The 23,727-nt window shown below is 38.0% G+C and overlaps 1 protein-coding gene across 1 annotated transcript in view; it reads left to right on the top strand.

Moving 5' to 3' along the window:
- LOC125238076 (orexin receptor type 2-like) overlaps window positions 1-23,727 on the top strand; it is a 115,168-nt gene that overhangs the window by 52,648 nt on the left and 38,793 nt on the right. The window contains exon 5 of the mRNA XM_048145366.1: window positions 14,385-14,484. Within this exon, the coding sequence (XP_048001323.1) occupies window positions 14,385-14,484 (100 nt within the window). The remainder of the gene's footprint in view (window positions 1-14,384; window positions 14,485-23,727) is intronic.

The following is a 23,727-nucleotide window of genomic DNA, read 5'->3' as shown; positions in this document are numbered from 1 at the left end:
AATACGCCTGTCGTTAGTTCTCGAATCCACACAAAGTAGTAGATGGACCGGCATCGTATGAGACGTTAAATTCATATTGATAGATTAAGGTAGCCTGATTAGTCGGTGCTAATGTTAAAAATAAAGCGCTGCCTAGCGGTAAGAGCGTGCGACTTTCAATCCGGAGGTCGCGGGTTCGAACCCTGGCTCGTACCAATGAGATTTTCGGAACTTATGTGCGAAATGTCATTTGATGTTTGCCACTCGCTTTTCGGTGAAAGAAAACATCTTGAGGAAACCGGAATAATTCCAATAAGGCCTAGTTATCCTTCGGATTGGAAAGTCATATGGCAGTCGCTTTCGTAAAACTAGTGCCTACGCCAAATCTCAGGATTAGTTGTCAAAGCGCACCCCAGGCTTCTATGACCCGCGGCGAATGCCGGGATAACGCAAGGAGGATGATGATGAGTCGGTGCTAATGTTATTGTTAACGTCAAATTTCACTGGAATCTGGAATTATGAATTTTACTTAACCCTTTCAATGGCGGGGCTACCTAAATTGTTGCCAATTTATATTAGACTGATTTTATAGGACGCTTTGGGTTGGGTCTGAGACCCTTATATCTGGGCCTTTTTAGTGACCTCTCCCTTCTTTCAAATTCAATTACAAAGAGCTGTCACCCGCTTCATTAAAATAAATGATATGACCCGAGGTTGCCAAAAGTTTTGACACTGCGGCAGCGGTTGCCATAATGACCCACATCAAACACGCCGTAAAACGGGGTGGCTTTAAATGATGGGGCGACTTTTAAATGTCTTTTTCAACGTTGGGGTATATGGCGCAGTCAGTGACCTGCTTGCTAAGCAAAAGGTCTTGGGTGCAAATCCCGGTAAGGGTATTTATTTGTGTTATGATATTTGCGTCTGACTCATGATAATTTTCTGGAACACAGATATTCCTTAGACTTATATTGACCGGTATATAGACCGTGATTACCTTTTTATTTTTGTCGAGCTCCCAATATTTCGACGCAGTTGCATGCATCATGATCAGGGAAAACTGACGAAGGTGGGTGGATGTCAAAGTTGCGTAGACAGCGCGCGATCTACCCTCCTTCGCGCGCGTCGGCTGCGTTCACTTTCAGCGTTAGCACTGGTCGCATTCACACTCGATGGTCTGTCCAAACACACTACACTCACAGTGTCACTACGTTTACGCAACTTTGACATCCACCCGCCTTCGTCAGTTTTCCGTGATCATGATGCTTGCAACTGCGTCGAAATATCGGGAGCTCGACAAAAATCAAAAAGGTAATCACGGTCTATATCCCGGTCAATAAAAGTCTAATGAAGGCTGGAAGAGATCCTTTATAGGGATAAGCTCGCCTTTGTATCTCTGTTGTACACAATAAAGTGATTACTACTACTTACTACTACTAATGAAAATAACCGTGAATCATTCAAAACTCTTATCTATATATTCATATTCATATTCATATTCATATTCATTTATTCCATTGTAAATCATGTTCATTTGTACAGTTTGGTCTTACATTTGGTCAGGTAGGTACATGATTACCCTGCTACTATACACAGTTTTTTTTTTATTTCCGTTAAAAAAATTGCCAACTTCATGGTGTCAAAATACTCTCAATTCTCGGATAATTTGGATAAGGTCAAGCGAAGTTACTAAAGTCTTTTGAAATATCGTTGCTCACTCAAGTACGATATTTTATTTTCTTAAAAATGCTGTCATAACGGTTGAAAAAGTTTTACGCTCATTCATTAAGCGTCCATGATTACAGATAATTAATTTTCTTTTAAAACAGGATAAAAATGTGGTTATTTAATTTAATTATGAACATTACACAAATATTAATTTTTAGTCATTATCCTCCTTGCGTTGTCCCGGCATTTGCCATGCCTCACGGGAGCCTGGGGTTCGCTGTGACAACTAATCCCAAGATTTGGCGTAGGGCCTAGTTTTACTAAAGCGACTGCCACCTGACCTTCCAACCCAGAGGATAACTAGGCCTTCTTCTTAGTCGTATGTTGTTGTCAGAGTAGTCTTGGTCTGTCCATTGCATTGAGGGGCGCAATCTGGGTCTTGTTCCGCCCACTCTTCCTTGAACAACAAGTCTCTCTATGGCGGATTCTTCCCTATACGTGTAAAGGACAGCATGCATGGCTATAACGGGTGCGTTCAGAACGACGCCAACAGCAGCATTGGAGGTACTATTGGATCTCCCGCAGCTACATCTAGTGATACAGTCTGAGGCACTGAAATCGCTACACCGGCTGGCTTTAACAGGCCTCTGGAGCGATAGCATGCCGAAGACTAAACACACAAGCATGGAATATTTACAACAATTCTATGGGAAGGCTGATGAGTATGGGCTGCGACAAAATGCAACCGAAATCCATCTTCCACAAAAACTTCAAAACCAAAGTCCATACTAGAGCCGAATGGAAGGAGGGTCTGGAGACACCCACCCCTGATGACAACACCATCATCTGGTATACAGACGGGTCCAAGATGGCATCTGGTACGGGCGCAGGCATTTATGCAAATGACTACAGTGGTAGTATCAGCATGGGCAATTATGCCACGGTCTTCCAAGCCGAGACATATGCAATAATTGCCTGTTTACATGAGAATATAGTTAGACAAATCCAAGGTAAGACTATCTATATACTCAGCGACAGTCAAGCGGCACTCAAAGCCTTCACATCGCCCAGAGTTACCTCTAAACTGGTATTAAACGGCATCGGGAAGGCAAAACAAGGTGCAACTGGTATGGATACCGGGGCACGAAGGCTTCATTGGCAATGAAAACGCTGATGAACTTGCCAAGGCCGGATCTGAAGACAACTTCATAGGTCCGGAACCTTATGTGGGCCTTTCACAAGGAACCATCAGAACGGCTATGAAAGACCAAACAAAGGCTAGTCACCAAAAAGAGTGGGATGCCCTGGTTGGTCTGAAGCATTCAAAGCTCTTTATGCAGAGGGTAGACTCTGGATGGAGCAAAAATCTAGGGAAGCTAGGCAAAAGACAACTCCAAATTATAACGGGGGTGTTCACAGGCCATTACGGGGTCAAAGGAATTTTGGCCAAGATGGGACACGCCGACAACACTGATTGTCGCATGTGTGGCGAAGAGGAAGAGACCGTCAGACATTTAATGTGTGAATGTCACGCCCTCGCCAGACAAAGAATGAAGAACTTTGGAGCAGGCTACCTGGCACCGAAGGGCTTCAGAGAGCTACCCATGAGCCTCATCATCCGATACGTGGAGATGGTCGAGAAGCTCCTGAATAGCTGAAGGATCTTAGGATCGTAGGGGGTAATTGCACAAAAGATCCCGATGGGTCGAAGTGTATCCGTAAGGGCCCCCGTACATTTAAGATAAGATAAGATGGCGGATTCTTCCCCATACGTGTATACGTGTGTGTGTGTGTGTGTGTGTGTATACGTTTCTTTCCTTTTGTGAATATGTGTATCTATGGACTAAAGTTGCCTGAAATAAATGATTTAATAATAAATAATAACGTGACCGAAATAGCTAAGGGTGCGAGAGTGAACGACATCTGACAGTATTTGTTTGATTTTGAGCTCCTGAAGAATAGACACATTAGTGCGACGCTGAGTCCACGATTTCCGGAGCATTCTTCTCCAGCGCCACATTTCCAAAGCGTCAATGCGTTTTCGTTCACTCTCTCTTACTGTCCATGTTTCAGCCCCGTAGACAGACACTGGGAAAACGAGAGATCTAACGAGACGAGTTTTCGTTGCCCTCGTGATGTCGCGGTTTCTCCAGACCTTGGAGAGTTTCTCCATTGCGGACCGAGTGATGGCCATGCGTCGCTTGATTTCGTCTTTGGAGCTTCCGCCATCTGAGACCAGTGACCCTAGGTATATGTATGAAGATACAACTTCACAGTTCCCAATCGCTTTTGTCTTATTTTCACTCTTGCGGCTCACGACCATCATCTTGGTTTTCAGTCGGTTGATCTTCTGACCGAATTCGAGACTGACTATTTCAACGCGACGCAGTAGTGCTTTTATGCTGTGTTCACTGGTCCCAATGAGCGTGGTGTGTCAGCGTATCGCAGATTAGATATATTTTTCCCACCTATTGGTACACCATCCGTCCATTCTTCAAGGGCTATGATATGCTCAGTATAAATGTTGAAAAGCAAGGGCGATAGTATGCACCCTTGACGCACTCTTGCCGAGGGATAAAGTGGCTTCGATATAGTATTATTTACTTTTACTGAGGCGGAGTTGTTTTCATAGAGGGCTCTTAATAGATGAACGAGGTATCTTGGAATACCCATTCGTAAGAGAATTTGCCAAAGCTGCGGCCATTTCACAGAATCAAACGCCTTCTGAAAGTCAACTAAACAGATAGCAAAACAAAGGCCTTATTAGAATGTAGGTTTCCTCACAATGTTTTCCTTCACCGAAAAGCGACCGGCAAATATTAAATGACATTTCGCACATAAGTTCCTATAAAAGCTCAAAATAAACCGGCTGAAGCCGGTCGGCTGTTGGTACGAGACGGGGTTCGAACCCGCGACCTCTGGATTGAAAGTAACACGCTCTTACAGCTAGGCCACCAGCAGTGCTCTCCAATTATTAACTCTTAGTGAGTGTGTAAATTTTACTCAAGTCTCATGAACTATCATGTTTACTATTAAACATTAAAGATCATTATTAGGTCCATTAAGTTTTGCTAAATAACTTGACTGTCTATTTTTCAAATTTATACATTTTCGTCGTATTAATGAAAAAAAATGCTTATTCAAAAATAAAAAAAAATTAACACTCACAACTTCTGCCAAACAAGAATATGTTTTGTTAGCAGACGAGGCTCCAAATACATAATTATATAAGTATTATATACACCGTGTATTGTTATTGAGTGAGTATTTTTCGATTTGATAAATATTAAAACTTTTGTAGACATTTGAATCAGAAGAAAGATAATTCTTTGAATTCTACGGTTCAAGTATCTAGTCGTATACGTACAGTAACTCCATTTGGACATTTTTATAGAAGACTCGAGTCCATTTTATTTGCGATTAAAACAAATCATGAATAACTCATATTAGAACTTTTTAGCACAGTCTTCGTTAAAAAACTTTGTTGGCAAAGTCTTCCGTTTACGGATGTTCGGGTCTTATCTTGGAACTTTTTTATGCGGGAGGTTTCGTAAAACGAAGAAATTAAAAACTCTAATTTAGACAAAAGATTCGAGTAAGGGTAATTTTGACTGGCAGGTGATTAATAAATATCTATTATTTTCAATGTTTTACCAAGAACGATTTAACCCTTAATCAAATAATGGAAAATTATTTCCCACTTGATCATTCACCACAAAATATTTTTTATCTTCTTAATGGGACCACTGAGCGATTACAATCATATAGTTTTAAAATCTTAGTAACATTTTGAATTTAAAAATAGGCAAGACTTTTCTAATAGCCCCCATTTGTGACCACACGTCAAAGTCAAAGTCAGTTGTCAAGATTTTTTGTGTAATAACAAGATTTTTTTTAGAGTTTCGAAGCTACGAAAATTCGAAGTACGAAAAAAAATCTGGTAAGTGAATACAATGAATACTATCATAATCTAGACTTATTTTTCCTGTGCTTTGCTTTTAAGCAAAGAATTACCAAAACGACATTATTTAGCCAAGATTTTAAGGTTTTAGTATGTGAGAAATTATTTCCCAGTGTTCGTACCTGAACTCACGATTTTGGTGCTTTTTAATCAAGTGGGAATATATTTCCCAGTGTTTATTCTCAACGTAAATTTTTTAAAAATGTGCCTTTTTTGTTCTCCATTTTTTTATTTGTTATTATTTACTTTATTTCTATTCATTTTTAGTAAAGAGAAATGAACAAGAAAACAATACGAACACAACTTACAAAAAAAGATATAGAAGAAACTCTTAGAATATAGAAGAACTTGGCTGATCTCTCTGATTTATCCGATCATGAATATCATTATGCTGATAATAATCCTCGCTATGTCGACACAATATTATTTTCCATTTCTAAGTTACTAGATTTTAAGTCGACTAAAATTGACTAGTAAAAAGTATGGAACCTTACTGAACAATGGGAAACTATTTCCCACTTCATTCATAATTTTGATATTCCGTACCGGATAACGGGAAATTATTTCCTACCGCAAAACCCGCCTTTTCCCCCACTCAAAAAATTGGTAAAGTATATTTTCGTAATTTACGCACCCAAATTACCTAAAAACTGCTCTTAGTTTTCGAAAATCTCATAAAAAGTTTTCCATTTGATTAAGGGTTAATACTGGACTGACAAAGCCCATACAAAAACCGTACACCTGATACAAAGACATATATAACTCCGTATAGACAGCTACAGTCTAAGAAAAAAACGTACCTCAGAACCATATAAATAGAAAAAGGTACGGTGGCCTAGATGGCGTTACACCTTTGGGGAACGCTCGACTAGATGGCGCAAATATTGATATTTGACATTTTAACACATATCAAGCTAAGAATATGGGCCAAATTGTCAAAACTGAGGTTTAAAAGTTTTAAGCTTGTGTCGAGAGATGGCAGTCTAATGCTTTGTGATTACATATTTTACTTTGACAGTGTCTCTCTATAATACTTGATCCTCTTTGACCTGAAATGTATGGGCCTTTCAGGCTTAAAACTAGATGGCGCTGTTCGCAGCCTGGAAGTGGCCAAAATCAGATTTTCCCCAAATATTTTTGCGTGTTTTTATTTTTATTAGAACAAATGTCATATTTCTTTATTTTAAAATCAATACACATTTTGAAAAAAATAAATTTTTAGGTATCATCAGGGAACGTAGCCGAATGGCACAAACGCTCACGAAACGCAACGCTTTTAGATATCTATCTCTATCGCTCTCGCGTATTGGCGCGACAGAGCCAGACTACCTTTCGCGGCGTTTCGGTTTCGTTTCTCGTCGCAGAAACGCCATTCGGCTACGGCACCAGTGTAGTTCATGATAGTATTTAATAGGTGGCGCTAAAAATCGAGGTACGATTCTTAGAATGAAGTAAATATGTAAATCATATATAAATAATGCTTGGTGGGCACATTATTATGTACTTATAATTGTAAAGCCTGATTAGAAATATTTGCCTATTGTCAAAGACATGTGTAACTCCGTATAGACAGATATAGTCTAAGAAAAAAACGTACCTCAATACCATACAGAAAAAGGTACGGTGGGCTACGAGGAACAAGGGTATATGCACTTTGATTACATAGAGAGGGTGCTGTTATTATGATGTATGCGGTTGTTCAGTATTGTATGAAAAAAATAGTTCTACTGAAATTCCGCAACATGGCGCGTAGCATATATTAGCATATTCTCCATCCATATATTAGCATAATCTGGTCGGGCTTTAATTAATAATGTAAAAAACAGAAATTGTTTAATTTACTTAAAACTACCTTCCAGTTGAAATTGCCAGCTAATCATCATCCTCCTTGTGTTATCACGACATTTGCCGCTCATGAGAGCCTGGGGTCCGCTGTGACAACTAATCCCAAAATTTCGCGTAGGCACTACTTTTACGAAAGCGACTGCCATCTGACCTTCCAACCCAAAGGGTAACTAGGCCTTATTGGAATTAGTCCGGTGTCCTCGTGATGTTTTCCTTCACCGAAAAGCGACTGGCAATATCAAATGACATTTCGCACATAAGTTCCGAAAAACTCATTGGTACGAGCCGGGGCTCGAACCCGCTACCTCCGGATTGAAAGTCGCACGCTCTTACCGCTAAGGCCACCAGCGAAATTGCCAGCTAATAACAGAGCTTTCTGCTTTAATCATTCAACTAACGTTCCGAAACCGTATGTCGGGTTTTCAGCCGAGCGGCATGTGTTGAAAACGGGATACCCCCATTTGCCAGAATTTCATTTGCCATAATTTTATTTGCCATCCTATTCAACAATCATAATATTGTTTCTCATAACATCTTATGCCATAATCATTGTTTACTATATTAATCTAGTGCCAGAAACTTTGTTTCCCATAAAGTCAGTTTCCATAATGTCATTTGTCAGAATCATCGAAATCCGTTATTACCACATTCCATACCATCATTTGTCATACAAATTAGCGTCCAGAAAAGTCAATTTCCATAATGTGCTTTGGCAGAATCGAAAACTACTATAATAGGTACTAGAAAGACTAGAGAATGAAACTGCTATCAGAAAGTAGGTTAGGTTAGGTTAGAACTGTGACCCCCTGGAAAATGAAACTGCTATCAGAAAGTAGGTTAGGTTAGGTTAGAACTGTGAACCTCTGGAAAAGGAAACTGCTTGAAAAGTAGGTTAGGTTAGGTTAGAACTGCGACCCCCTGGAAAATGAAACTGCTATCAGAAAGTAGGTTAGGTTAGGTTAGAACTGTGACCCCCTGGAGAATGAAACTGCTGGAAAAGTAGGTTAGGTTAGGTTAGAACTGTGACCCCTGGAAAATGAAACTGTTATCAAAAAGTAGGTTAGGTTAGGTAATAATATAGGCAACAATTAATATGGCAATAATTGCCTATGGCGTTTGAATATTCTATGAAACCATATTATTGCACTTAATAATATGGCTAACAAATAGTATGGCATTGTATGATTATGGAAGGTAATATTCGGATAAACAACGAGTATGTCATATGATTTTTATGGTAAACAAATCATTCGGGCAAATGAAATTCAGGCAAGTTAGATTCGGGCAAATGAATATTATGTTAAATGACTGTCGGGCAAACAATAGACAACCGTTGAAAACTTCTAACAATAATAAATCAATACTCGCTTCGCAATGAAAGCATGATTGATCTATCAAGGCTGAAAATACGCTGGTATTGAATATTTTCCTTTAACCCGTTAGTTATTTTGGTGCAGGCCAGAGTTCAAACAGGGGATACCCCCATTTGCCAGAATTTCATTTGCCATAATTTTATTTGCCATCCTATTCAACAATCATAATATTGTTTCTCATAACATCTTATGCCATAATCATTGTTTACTATATTAATCTAGTGCCAGAAACTTTGTTTCCCATAAAGTCAGTTTCCATAATGTCATTTGTCAGAATCATCGAAATCCGTAATTACCACATTCCATACCATCATTTGTCATACAAATTAGCGTCCAGAAAAGTCAATTTCCATAATGTGCTTTGGCAGAATCGAAAACTAGTATAATAGGTACTAGAAGGACTAGAGAATGAAACTGCTATCAGAAAGTAGGTTAGGTTAGGTTAGAACTGTGACCCCCTGGAAAATGAAACTGCTATCAGAAAGTAGGTTAGGTTAGGTTAGAACTGTGAACCTCTGGAAAAGGAAACTGCTTGAAAAGTAGGTTAGGTTAGGTTAGAACTGTGACCCCCCGGAAAATGAAAATACTATCAGACAGTAGGTTAGGTTAGGTTAGAACTGCGACCCCCTGGAAAATGAAACTGCTATCAGAAAGTAGGTTAGGTTAGGTTAGAACTGTGAACCTCTGGAAAAGGAAACTGCTTGAAAAGTAGGTTAGGTTAGGTTAGAACTGTGACCCCCCGGAAAATGAAAATACTATCAGACAGTAGGTTAGGTTAGGTTAGAACTGCGACCCCCTGGAAAATGAAACTGCTATCAGAAAGTAGGTTAGGTTAGGTTAGAACTGTGACCCCCTGGAGAATGAAACTGCTGGAAAAGTAGGTTAGGTTAGGTTAGGTTAGAACTGTGACCCCTGGAAAATGAAACTGCTATCAGAAAGTAGGTTAGGTTATGTAATAATATGGGCAACAATTAATATGGCAATAATTGCTTATGGCGTATGAATATTCTATGAAACCATATTATTGCACTTAATAATATGGCTAACAAATAGTATGGCATTGTATGATTATGGAAGGTAATATTCGGATAAACAACGAGTATGTCATATGATTTTTATGGTAAACAAATCATTCGGGCAAATGAAATTCAGGCAAGTTAGATTCGGGCAAATGAATATTATGTTAAATGACTGTCGGGCAAACAATAGACAACCTTCAAACAGGCTCACCGAAGAAGATTTGACGTAACAACATGGACGCGCTCTATCTAGGAATTAGGCCTGATTTAGACGGCGTGCGAACTCGCATGCGATTTTAGTTGCATTGCGGGCTGTTGAGGTTACATACAATTTTGCACAGCCATCAAATACCGCAATGTAATAAAACTCTCGAGTTCTCGTACCGTGTAAATGGGCCCATAGGGTATACGTATCTTTTGTACGTACGTATCGTTTGGTCATCTATTCATAGCCACCAGCTAATGTCACAATTGCTTACGCTTGGTATGCGTATCGTCTTCTCTCCCTATCGCTCTTCTGTAGAAGCGCGACAGAGACAGACTGCGTTCCGATCGCTACATAGCGTCACAGCAAAGTAATACATATTTATTTAATACTGCGACCAGTCGACATGATATTTCACTCATATAATCATGATACCTGAGGCGCCGGTGGCCTAGCGGTAAGAGCGTGCGACTTTCGATCCGGAGGTCGCGGGTTCGAACCCGGCTCGTACCAATGAGTTTTTCTGAACTTATGTGCGAAATGTCATTTCATGTTTGCCAGTCGCTTTTCGGTGAAGGAAAACATCGTGAGGAAACCAGACTAATTCCAATAATGCCTAGTTACCCTTCGGGTTGGAAGGTCAGATCGCAGTCGCTTTCGTAAAAACTAGTGCCTACGCCAAATCTTGGGATTAGTTGTCAAAGCGGACCCCAGGCTGGCGTGGCAAATGCCGGGATAACGCAAGGAGGATGATGATGTACGCGTTTACCTACACGAGCTTAGACTGTGTGCGTAGGAACGCGCCTCTTTCATATTTTTGATTGTAATTGTCCGAGGTGTGGAAGCGTCAAAGATTTTCACTTCAGCTAGGCCAGCTAACACCTAAAATTATTTTACCAAGTTCTAAACTGTTTAATAAGATCAAACAGCCCCAAGTTAAACAACACAACAAATAAAAGGATAAAGTAGAAAGTTTTCTTACAGGGTTCCGTTATTAAAAGTACTTAAAGAGTTTTGTCCTTAAGTTTTGGTATCGTTTTATTCTCGGTACACGGGCAAGTTTTGCATTTGGATTCCATAAATAACTTGAGCGACCATAACTTAGCCTTTTGCAGGGCTAGCACAAGATTGGCACAATTAAGTTTCCCAGGTAAAGCATACGGTTGTCAAGCTTCCAGATTCAGATGTAGGGAGAATACGCTATGAAACGGACGGGTTATGAAACGGACACTTTCAATATCTTTAAAACCGGCCAAGAGCGTGTCGGGCCAAGCTCAGTGTAGGGTTCCGTAGTTTTCCGTATTTTTCACAAAAACTACTAAACCTATCAAGTTGAAAACAATTTTCCTAGAAAGTCTTTATAAAGTTCTACTTTTGTGTTTTTTTTCATATTTTTTAAACATATGGTTCAAAAGTTAGAGGGTCCACCCACTTTTTTTTCCTTTAGGAGCGATTATTTCCGAAAACATTAATATTATCAAAAAACGATTTTAGTATACCCTTATTCATTTTTAAATGCCAATCCAAGTAGCTTGTTGTTTGAACCAAAGACCCCAATTTACATGTAGGGGGGATACCCTAACAAGACATTTTATTTCACTTTTTATTTTACCACTTTGTCGGCGTGATTGATATACATATTGGTACCAAATTTCAGCTTTCTAGTGCTAATGGTCACTGAGATTATCCGCGGACGGACGGACGGACGGACGGACGGACGGACGGACAGACAGACATGGCGAAACTATAAGGGTTCCTAGTTGACTACGGAACCCTAAAAATTGGAGAGAACATGTTCATATATTATGGTTATTGGCAATGAAAATAATGACAGACCCCGGCGGTCATTACTTAGTTCACTATTTCGCACATTGTAGAACCGTGCGAGTTTAGTAAAAAATGTCGAATATTTGCAAACTATATCGACCGGTTTGGCCTAATAGTTGGTAGTGACCCTGCCTGCTACGCCGAGGTCCCGGGTTCGAATCCCGGTAAGGGCATTTGTTTGTGTGATGAGCACAGATATTTGTTCGTGAGTCATGGATGTTTTCTATGTATACAAGTATTTGTTTATTATATATATCGTTGTATGAGTACCCACAACACAAGCCTTCTTGAGCTTACCGTGGGACTCAGTCAATCTGTGTAAGAGTGTCCTATAATATATTTATATTTTTTTTATATATTTAAAACTGATTTAAAATACCATCAAATCTTAAACTACAATTGTAATGTTTGTACTAGTTGCGATATATCCTCAAGAAAATACGGCACGGTGAGACATAATCTTATAAATAGTTAATTATTTGGAATTCGGGTAAAATGTTTATAGGTTAGATGCGCAATGAATCGGACAGGTACCGTCGCATTGAAACGGATGTACAATAATGTACCAGTCTCTGTCCAATTCATTATCCCTGCATATTATTATAGCTACCGTAGTTTTTTTTAAACTAGTTTTATTTATTTTCATCACTATCAGATGCCTCCAAAAAAGAGGATTCGTCCAGAAAAAGCTGCAGTAGAGTCTGCTGTGGAGTTTTTGTAGTTGTTAATTATATGACCTCAGTTCGGGTTCTACCAACGTTATTGCCGTATTAAAATAATTATCATTATGTAAAAGCAGTAACTTTGTGAAACATTGAGTATTTGTGTGCAAAATACCCACTGTCCGATTCAATGCTACATGCGTTATGAAATGGACATAAATGAAATAAATCAAATATAGATTTTTCTCACTAAAAATGAAATTTCATTAAAAATGGTGTATTAATAATTATACTATAGTATATCCAAAATGTATAAGAATAGTTAACAAGTTCTTAAGTTTTTAACTACAATAGGTATCTAATCTTGCTTCAAAGTTAAATGTCCGTTTCATTGTGGATATCCCCTAATTACGCGAAAAAGTTCCTATCTTCAGGAAAATGTCATTGAAATGAACGAACTCACTTTTTGTATCACGGTTTACAACTTAATGACAATTTCATGTGGGCCGAAACGATTTAGCATAACTACCTACATCCATTTTGTTTTCAAAATACCGAAATCAGAAGGCAATTAATGTCTACGACTGTATTTTAATATAAGTGGCGTAATTACAAAAACATTTTTCCCCATTTCCTGTTGTGTTGGAAATCCAATTAAAAGTAAATAGGTAAGGGTCATTAAGCAATTACAGTTATTTATTCGACTGGCCAAAACGGAATTTTTGTCATAATTCTCTGTAGACGCGGACAGTGTAAGTTGTCGGATAGGCACCTACCACGGAAACGTTACGTACCTTGGGGCCGATTTTTGAGTCTCACTGTTACTAAAATACCGGTTGAAAACGGTGAATTGCCTATTATTTTCAGTGACAATTTTCTGAATTCGAACGCCGTGAGACTCAAAAATCGGCCCCCTTGTCCTAGACTACCGCCTTCTTCTGACCCTTTGTTTTAACTACCTCTTCGAGAGTCTCTCAAGATTTGGTCTAGACTCTTCGCTATGAGACCGTTCGCTGACAAAACGAATATCGGGAGAATGGTCGTCAAATCAACATCTTACAAAACTACCTATAACCCCCGACGCAAAAACGACGGGGTGTTATAAGTTTGACGTGTCTGTCTGTCTGTTTGTCAGTCTGTCTGTATGTCTGTCTGTCTGCCTGCACTGAGAGAAATTTTCATTGTGAATTTAACAAGTTCGACTTGTTGCGGTTTATCCGTTTGAATCAGCCAAACGTATGTTTAAAACAATATGTGTCAGGTTGTTTTTATAAAATCGACTTGTTGATTCAAATATATTGCCGATTCAAATGACAAGTAGCTTGTTGTTTGAACCAAAGAGCACGTAGGCGCTATTTTAACCAAAAAACTTGTTGAACGAACATGAAAACTGGTTGTATTTTCTCTCAGTGTGTGTGTGTGTCTGTCTGTGACATCGTAGCTCCCGAACGGATAAACCGATTTCGATTTAGTTTGTTTTTGTTTGAAAGCTGAGTTAGTCGGGAGTGTTCTTAGCCATGTTTCATGAAAATCGGTCTTGTTTTTTTCAAAATTTTAATTTTGTGGTTAGGTTATAAGTAGGTACCTATTATAATTATACCAGAGATTATGGATATAGTTTGTGATTATACCTATATGTATGAGTAAATAATTATAGATAGATATATAGATAGAATACTCTTTATTGGCACACCACAGCAAAAGATACAGTGGAGACAAAACAAATGATTATAAATAGAGGCAGACAACAGGCGGTCTTATCGCTAAAGAGCGATCTCTACCAGACAACCTTTGGGTAGCGGAAATAACAAACATAATCAAAAATAATTATATTTTCTGTTACAGATAAACGCCTGTCCCGTCGCAAAGTGGCTAAGATGCTGGTGGCAGTTGTCGTGATGTTTGCCATCTGCTACTTACCCGTGCACACACTGTCTCTGCTCAGGTAATCATGGCAATGTACACTCAAGCACTAACTGTTGAGCCATTTAGGTGTCAGACTAATTTTGTTATTTTGATATCTAAGTTAACATCATATTAGCCAGTATAAAATGACCTAAGTGGCTCGACAGTTAAAGCACAGTATAAAAAATAGTCCTATCGTGTACGATGTGTGTATGGACATTCCCGCTCTCGCTAAAAGTGCCGGCCAACGCGGAAAACGCGAACAGTCGACCTGTCATATCTCACTCATACAAGCATGGTACGCGTTCACCTACACGAGTTTAGAATGTGTGCTAGGAACGCGCCTCTTTCATATATTTGATCGCCAGTGTCCGAGTTGTGGTTAAAGCCCGTGACCGTAGAAGTGGCAGAATATTTTTTAAATTACCATAAATTGCTGGAAATCATGGAAATTGCCAAGAACATTCACGATACAATCGTAAATATTACGCAATGTTATCAACAGTTCATCGCTTCGTTTGAGGATTGAGTTACACACTGTCTGAAATGGTACCCTAAAGCTTGGTTACATGTGTGTGTGTCTGTCTGTGGCATCGTAGCTCCCGAACGGATGAACCGATTTCGATTTAGTTTTTTTTTTGTTTGAAAGCTGAGTTAGTCGGGAGTGTTCTAAGCCATGTTTCATGAAAATCGGTCCACTATGTCGCGGTCGGGGTTTTTTTTTTTTTAATTTTAATTTTGCGGTCAGGTTATCGTTGATGTGGATAAAACCGCAAGTTGTCGAATAGGTCACCTGTCGAAAGGTGTCGATTGGTACAGTTGGTTGAATAAAAATTTGGTAGAATCAACTTTCTAAAATATCCACTGTAGACCTCAAAATAGTGATGTGCAAGTTGCAGAAACTTTCCAAAAAAAACTTAAATTTCTTGAAAAATTCACGAAACTTTCACGAAAAATAAAGGGAATTTAAATTTATGAAATGGAAAGTATACAAAACAATTCTGCCCTGCTAAGCCGAGTGGCGCTATCTCAAAACCAAATGATTTTGAAAATGTTACTGTCAGTTATAAATACTTAAGTATAAGTTAGCTATGGATTTTCGTTTGAGATAGCGCTTTTCGGCTTATCAGGGCAGAATTGTCCATACAAAGTATGGAAAGTTTCCTATGTGAATATTTCAGAATTTTGGAAACTTTCCGTCGGCACATCAGTACCTCAAAATGATGCAACTTTGACAGTTCCACACCATCGATTCTCGTTGGAAGTATATTCAACCCTCCCCAAAGGGTTAAGAAGTATAATCCATCTATTTCTGTTCCCTTCGCGTCCTCGATAGACGTATCCTTCCTTAAACGTAAGCTTCCTTATTCGCACGAACGGAACACTTATCAGCCTGTCAGGGGTGCACGAAATTGATGGATTTAATACAAATGAACAGTTTATTTATGTTTAATTTTGTATGTGTTGTTGTTAAATAAAATATATACTAATATCCATATTCTATGGGATATGGGTTAAATTGTGGCGTAGGAGAGAGGCTGGCAACCTGTCACTGCAATGTCACAGTTTCGTTTTCTGTCAACCCCTTATTTGCCAATAGTGGCACTGAAGCTTTAGTAGTTTCATGTGTTCTGCCTACCCCTTTATGGGATACAGGCGTGATTGTATGTATGTATGTATATACTATTAGGAAATTCTTACACAAATGAGTCCCACGGTAAGCTTAAAAATGCTTTTGTTGTGAGTAGGTATTCAGACTTTGCATTTGTTATGAAACCTAACATAGTGTTTTAGCAATAGGAAATTAAAAAACATGTTTTGCATAACCTACGTCCATTGAAGCATCCTGTATAAAATACAAATATGTACCTATAATATACATAGAACGTACACATCCATGACTAAGAACCAAGTATCAATTAAATTATGTAAATTATTTTATTTCGGTCCCGTGTGGTGACGGGTTAAGAATATCACCACCCCTTTTCATCCCGTGTGTGTCGTAGAAGTCGACTGTGGGATATGGGTTAAATTGTGGCGTAGGTGAGAGGCTGGCAACCTGTCACTGCAATGTCACAATTTGGATTTCTTTCAACCCCTTTTACCAATAGTGGCACTGAAACTTCAGTTGTTCATGTGCTCTGCCTGCCCCTTTAGACCGTTTTCACATTATCCGATCCGATATCGGATGTCGGAAAGATTTCGATAGAAAAAAATCCAAGATGACGCCTGTAATGTATTGGATATCGGTCCGACATCCAATATCGGATCGGATAATGTGAAAACGCACTTATGGGATACAGGAGTGATTATATCGTCACTATTTTTTAAAAAACTTGTATCTTCGTCTGTCAATGAAAAGAAAATTGTAGTAAGTATGTATGGAATGCATATAGACTTACTGCGTTTTAACTTTGAGGAACAGCGTGAGATACGAGATTTTTTAAAAGTAGTGACGATATTATTGTATGTATGTGCTTTATTTCGACCAACTTGGATCATATAATTTACAAGCGATAAAAATCATATCTATGCTCATCACAGAACTAAATGCCCTTACCAGCGTGCGTAGCCGAATGGCATTTCTCCGACGCGAAACGAAAACGAAACGCCGAGAAAGGTAGTCTGGCTCTGTCGCGCCAATACGCAAGAGCGATAGAGATAGACATCTACGAGCGTTTCGTTTCGTGAGCGTTTGTGCCATTCGGCTACGCACCCAGGATTTGAACTCAAAACCGCGGCTTAGCAGGCAGGGTAACCGCTAGTCGGTCGGTATTTTTCTTGAAATTGCGATTGAAACTAGTACCTACGTTATCATTCGGCCATCGGATCCTTTTCAGGTAATCCTTCACCATTCATCAACTCGTTTGACACAAGATATCCACTCACTAGCCAACAGGCCAACACTACTAAAAACGGCCGAGTGTTTAATTTTATCTCATGTTATAAAAAATAAATTCCAAACTATAGTTATTTGTTTCACAAGGGGCAATAGTTATTTGTTTTACAAGGGGGCAAAGTAGTTGTTTAACCGCACGTGCCAATATTGATACCCGAGCAAGCGAAGATTCCAATATTGAAAATCATCAAACTAAATCAAATCTAGCAATCTATTTAATATTTATTCAAAATAATTATTTATAGGTAAATTCTACCAGTCAGCTCAAGGCATCAAGTTAATATTTGTATGAAATTACTTTGCACTCTTGTGGATAAATTGCAACTTTGCTATCCGTTTTCGTGTAGCAAAATTGATCTTTATCTGTTGGTGTGATGACAAGTTATTATTTAGCCGTACGTGCCGATATTGATAGATTCCAATTCCAGGTTTGCCTCTTCTTTCCTAATGCGAACTGCTAAGGAATGGAACATGCTCCCCTCATCTGTATTCCCGCTCGAATACAATCTGGGTGTATTCAAGTCAAAGTGAATAAATAAGCTATTACTGAACCAGTGAGCTACAACTTCGGCGTTGTCGTCACTTTTCATTAGGTGCGACTCTAAGGTTAATCACTGACCGGTTTATAATAATAAAAAAAAAATTGAACCGCGAGCGTAGTTCGAGTACCGGAATCTTGAGCGTTGTGAAGGTTTCAATGAACGAAGGTTAATCAAACTTGTGCCACCGTGTGAAACACAACATATTTTTAACCGACTTAAAAAAAAAGGAGGAGGTTCTCAATTCGACAATGTTTTTTTTTTTTTACCACACCAACACGAAGAAAATATTCACTGTAAAACAGCAAAATAAAACAAATCCATCCATTTATTTGTGTTTCGTTAATATGATTCAAAATCGTCTTTCGCAACCAAGAACCCGCCTAGTGGGCACTCGTGAACTTTGATCAGATGCCGAAAAACCCGCAGGGCGGGCTCTCGCCGTACAAACTGGCGGTTATAAATTACGACCGGTTCCTGACGTAGTGCGCCATTTTTTTTCTGGTACCGAATGTGGGTCATTTCTATCAGCCTAATTAGGAAATTAAGCTAAAAGTATGAAATTATTTTGCTCTCTTGTGGATAAAATGTTTTTCATTCGTTTTCAAAGAATCAAGCGAGCCTTGTGAAAACAAAATTATCTCATGTACCTAACAAAAAAATCCAACCTAAATACCTACTTTAAGGATTTATCAGTAAATACAGATAAAGTATAAATCTTCAAAGACTACATCCTTTTTATCCGGAACAAAAACAGGAAAAGATGAAATTCGACGAAGACAGGACAAAGAGTGCTCAAAAACATCGAACGACAGAGATTTCTCCAAACCGATTTCCATAATTGTGGCCAATTGAATATATTTCGCCCTAAAGATAATCTTGTGCGTTACAATGGGATTGGGAAAAGCTCCATTATCATATTTTACTTTTAATGCCCCTGGACCCTTAGCCAAGGGTACAATCGTTCACGCTTCGCCGCATTTTGTAATCGCTCTATCGCGCTTCCGTATTGCCAGCCGGCCATTTGCCGCTTCATCGCGTATTGTAAGAGGCCGTATTCCCTAAATATCGCTCATGAATTTAGCACTTTTTCAGTGTGGTACAATACAATACAATACAATACTCTTTATTGCACACCTTGATAAAATACAACAATACAAAACAAGGAAGAAACACGAACAAAGGTAAACAACAGTAACACAACGTAATTTAACAACAGACAACGTAAGTGGTACAACGTAATTTTTTTTTTTTTGTATGAATAGGTAGACGTTTGTCCACGATCTCACCTGATGGTGAGTGATGATGCGGTCTATCATAATATTTTCTCCTTGTTACTTGCTTTAACTGGGCTATTGCAGTGATCGTATAACGTACAATTTAAGTAGATGTACTTTAGTGACCTTTGATGGAGAAATCTCAACTCAACAATCACTCGAAATTGACCAAAGTTTAGCAAACAAACGGTTTTTTTCCGCGTATATATTACTGAACGCAATAAATTCAAGTTTTGGTTCTTTTACTTGCTCACATTAAATTAAAAAAATATATTTATATAATCAACAGTTAGTTAAAATTACTTATACTTTCTTCATAATTTGACATAATAATCATAATACTTCAGTATTTTTCCAAGGCGTAAGGCCTCTTAAAGATCAAGCAAAGGCTTCTACTTTACACCTTTCATGGCATGATGTATTATTTATTTATTTCTTGAGAACCCCACTTTTACTGCTGGTAAAAGACCTCCCCTGCTTTTTCCATTTCTTCCGCTATTTCCAGTCCTCAGCCATTCTTCCAAAACGGAGTATAACTTGTTTAGCCATTGCATCTGCCGCGTCCTCGCTTTCGCCCGGGCTGCCACTCTGTGGTGATCTCGGTCCACAGCTCATTCGGCAGATAGATATACAAATAAATTAACTTATTTCTTCTATACCTATATGTAATTCCAGCTCTTCCGTATCGATGCGAAGCAGACTGTTGTGTGTATCGTCATAGATTAAATATATAGATCAAGAGCCCAGGGCCGCCAGACCTTCCTCAAATTCTCAAGGATGAAACTTTGGGATAATGTAGAGTTCGTATCGACGTTTAACGTCTGCATATTTTCTAGTTCGGCCCATCGGCCATTTTTTTGCTATCAAGTGCTGAAGGTGAAAAAAAAAAGTGATAACTTTCCTTAAATTCTCAAGGCTGATTTTTATGTATAAAATGTATGTGTTAGAGCACGTTGTTAGAAGTTAGTTATCATCAATGCCAGACCGTTTCCGCCGGCCGTAACTTTTGCCAGACGCGACAAAGTTTACAAAAAACGACTCTAACTTTCCTCATTTTCTCAAACCTGATTTTGATATATGATACACAGGGAACTGTAACTAGACCGTTTGTAAGCAGCCAGACCAATCGGATGGACTCAACCATCCGCCAGACTAGGGTTGTAAAAAAACGGTTTTTTTCTGGCTTGAAAAAAAAAAACATGAAAAAAACCGTGAAAAAAAAAACAGTTTTTTTTCTGGGGTATGTTTTTTTTTCTAAAGTACGAAATCTCAAAATTTGCAAAGTAGTTAATACTTTTATACGGTTTTTTAGACTTAATGTTAACTATTAAACGAATTTAATCAAATAACTTTAATTTCTGGTCTTATAAAAGTAACATTTACGAAATCTGTAGTTTGTAGTTATCACTATTTACTGTTGGCAACACCACCGCCTCTCCACGCTGCACGCCGCATCGGGGATTCCCCAATAAACGTTTGTATACTGAATTAAAATGTACGTTATTGTCGTATTATTTGTTCATCTGAAAAAAAAACCATATTTAGAAAAAAAAACCAAGGTGCTCAGTTTTTTTTCATGTTTTTTTTTCATAATTTTGAAAAAAAAACATTGGTTTTTTTTTTCTATTTACAACCCTTCGCCAGACCGACTTAAAGTTTCGCTATGAACATCAGTAAAATCGTAATTATAGATAGTTTGCCGAAACTACAAAAGCTAAGAAGTTGAATTTTGCACAGCAGTTTACGTTTATAATGTATATTAGACGTTAGAAGCGATTATGAAAAATTTTACCCCTAAGGGGGTTAAAAAGCAGATTTCGGTTTGTATGGGGATCCAATTTAATTTTTATTTAAGGACTTAAAACTTGGTAAAAAGGTAGTAAATAGAAGTAGAAGAAAAGTAATTTCAGGTTTTTTCGATTTTCATCCTTTTAGTGGGTCAGAAAAGGGATGGCAGTTTGTATGGGGACCGAATTTTATTCTGAGTTAGGAACTTAAAATTTGGAAAGAAGATAATAAATATAAATTGAAGAAAAGTAATTTCAGCGTTTTTCGATTTTCGTCTTCTTAGAGGATTAAAAAGGGGAAAGCATGAGATTTGTATGAGGATCAAATTTTGGTTTGAGTTAGGAACTTGAAACTCGGTGCAGAGGTAATAAATAAAACTAAAATTAAAATGATTTTGGGCTTTTTTTGATTCTCGTCCCCTAAAAGGGTAAAAAAGTTGATGAAAGTTTGTATGTGGATCACATATATTTTAGAGTTAGGAACTTGAAAGTTGGTGAATAGATAATAAATATAAATAGAAGAAAAGTAATTTCAGCGATTATCAATTTACATTCCCTAACAAGGATAAAAAGGGAATGAAAGCCTGTATGATTAACCAGTTTAATTTTGTCTCTTGTACACTTTATAAATGCAATGACAGAAAACGCTGAAATTACTTTTCTTCTATTTAGATTTATTATCTTTTTACCGAGTTTCAAGTTCCTAACTCTAAAATACACGTAATCCACATACAAACTTTCATCAACTTTTTTACCCTTTTAGGGGACGAGAGTCAAAAAAAGCCCACAATCATTTTAATTTCAGTTTTATTTATTACCTCTGCACCGAGTTTCAAGTTCCTAACTCAAACCAAAATTTGATCCTCATACAAACTGCTTTCCCCTTTTTAATCCTTTAAGGAGACGAAAATCTAAAAACGCTGAAATAGTTTTTCTTCAATTTATATTTATTATCTTCTTACCAAGTTTCAAGTTCCTGACTCAAAATAAAATTCGGTCCCCATACAAACTGCCATCCCTTTTCTAACCCACTAAAAGGATGAAAATCGAAAAAACCTGAAATTACTTTTCTTCTACTTCTATTTACTACCTTTTTACCAAGTTTTAAGTCCCTAAATAAAAATTAAATTGGATCCCCATACAAACCGAAATCTGCTTTTTAACCCCCTTAGGGGTCAAATTTTTCAGAATCGCTTCTAACGTCTAATATACATTATAAACGTAAACTGCTGTGCAAAATTCAACTTCTTAGCTTTTGTAGTTTCGGCAAACTATCTATAATTACGATTTTACTGATGTTCATAGCGAAACTTTAAGTCGGTCTGGCGGATGGTTGGGTCCATCCGATTGGTCTGGCTGCTTACAAACGGTCTAGTTATAGTTCCCTGTGTATCATATATCAAAATCAGGCTTGAGAAAATGAGGAAAGTTAGAGTCGTTTTTTGTCAACTTTGTCGCGTCTGGCAAAAGTTACGGCCGACGGAAACGGTCTGGCATTGATGATAACTAACTTCTAACAACGTGCTCTAACACATACATTTTATACATAAAAATCAGCCTTGAGAATTTAAGGAAAGTTATCACTTTTTTTTTCACCTTCAGCACTTGATAGCAAAAAAATGGCCGATGGGCCGAACTAGAAAATATGCAGACGTTAAACGTCGATACGAACTCTACATTATCCCAAAGTTTCATCCTTGAGAATTTAAGGAAGGTCTGGCGGCCCTGGGCTCTTGATCATACTATCCCATACATTAAAATGCGACTGACTAAGAATGCGCATACACTACTCCACACATAGATGGCGCCACAAAAAAATGCCTTGTTGCCATCGATTATTTGTAGATTATTGTCGTTAAGAGTTACTTCCGAGCAATAAATCTATGTCAAAAGTGGCACTTAACGCCATCTACAGGCATAATCGAAAGTTACAAGACATTTTTTTTGTGGCGCCATCTATGTGTGGTGGCATCTAGGCGGTCGCATTTTAATGTATGGGGTGATCTTCTTATATTGAATCTATGGTATCGTTTGCCCGGAGAGTGAATTGTACTCTTCGCTAAGGGCTGTTATGAAATAAGAATCGGGAAACAGGTTATTATTTGTTAGAAATTACATCAGAAAGGTGCGTAATACGACAAAATAATGGAAATAGTAAATATTAATTTTAATTTCAAGAAATTTTGAACAAATAATGGGTTTAATTGGGCTTGTTCTTGACACATTTAATAAATATTTTAAGTATTAAAAATTGCTATTTTTGTAACGGTTTCTCAAAAGTTTTTTTGTTAATAAAAGTGTATATTTTTATTGAGCCAAACGGGACTGAATCGTGTAATGAAAATACAGTACCTTGCGTAAAATGCTAATCTGTAGGTTTTATAAAAGACATTTTGTAATGGATTTATTATCTCTTACGAAATCGTACGACAAAGAGAAGTCCTTACATTATTAGTAATAGCAGAAGTGTAATCACTTTCTTTTCTAAATTATAAAATTGTCAAGAATAGAGAGTCTAGAATTAGTCTTGCCAAAGAATACCTTTTTGTACCTTTTGGCGTAGAAACTCTAGATTATGGGGTCCTAGCGCGAACAAGTTGTTAACAGAAATCGCGAAGCGTCTGGTTGAGGTAACTGGTGACCGAAGAGCTAGCGACTTCCTCGCACAACGTATCAGCATTGCGATACAGCGAGAAAATGTCGCTAGTATCCTTGGTACAATGCCTCAAGGGCCTATTTTAGACATTAGCTAGCTTTTAAGTTTAGTCTTAGCTTTCTAGA

Source organism: Leguminivora glycinivorella, chromosome 22, assembly GCF_023078275.1.
Source record: "Leguminivora glycinivorella isolate SPB_JAAS2020 chromosome 22, LegGlyc_1.1, whole genome shotgun sequence".
Taxonomy (NCBI): domain Eukaryota; kingdom Metazoa; phylum Arthropoda; class Insecta; order Lepidoptera; family Tortricidae; genus Leguminivora; species Leguminivora glycinivorella.
The sequence above is the reverse complement of the archived record's forward strand: the minus strand, read 5'-3'. Positions and strand labels throughout refer to the sequence as shown.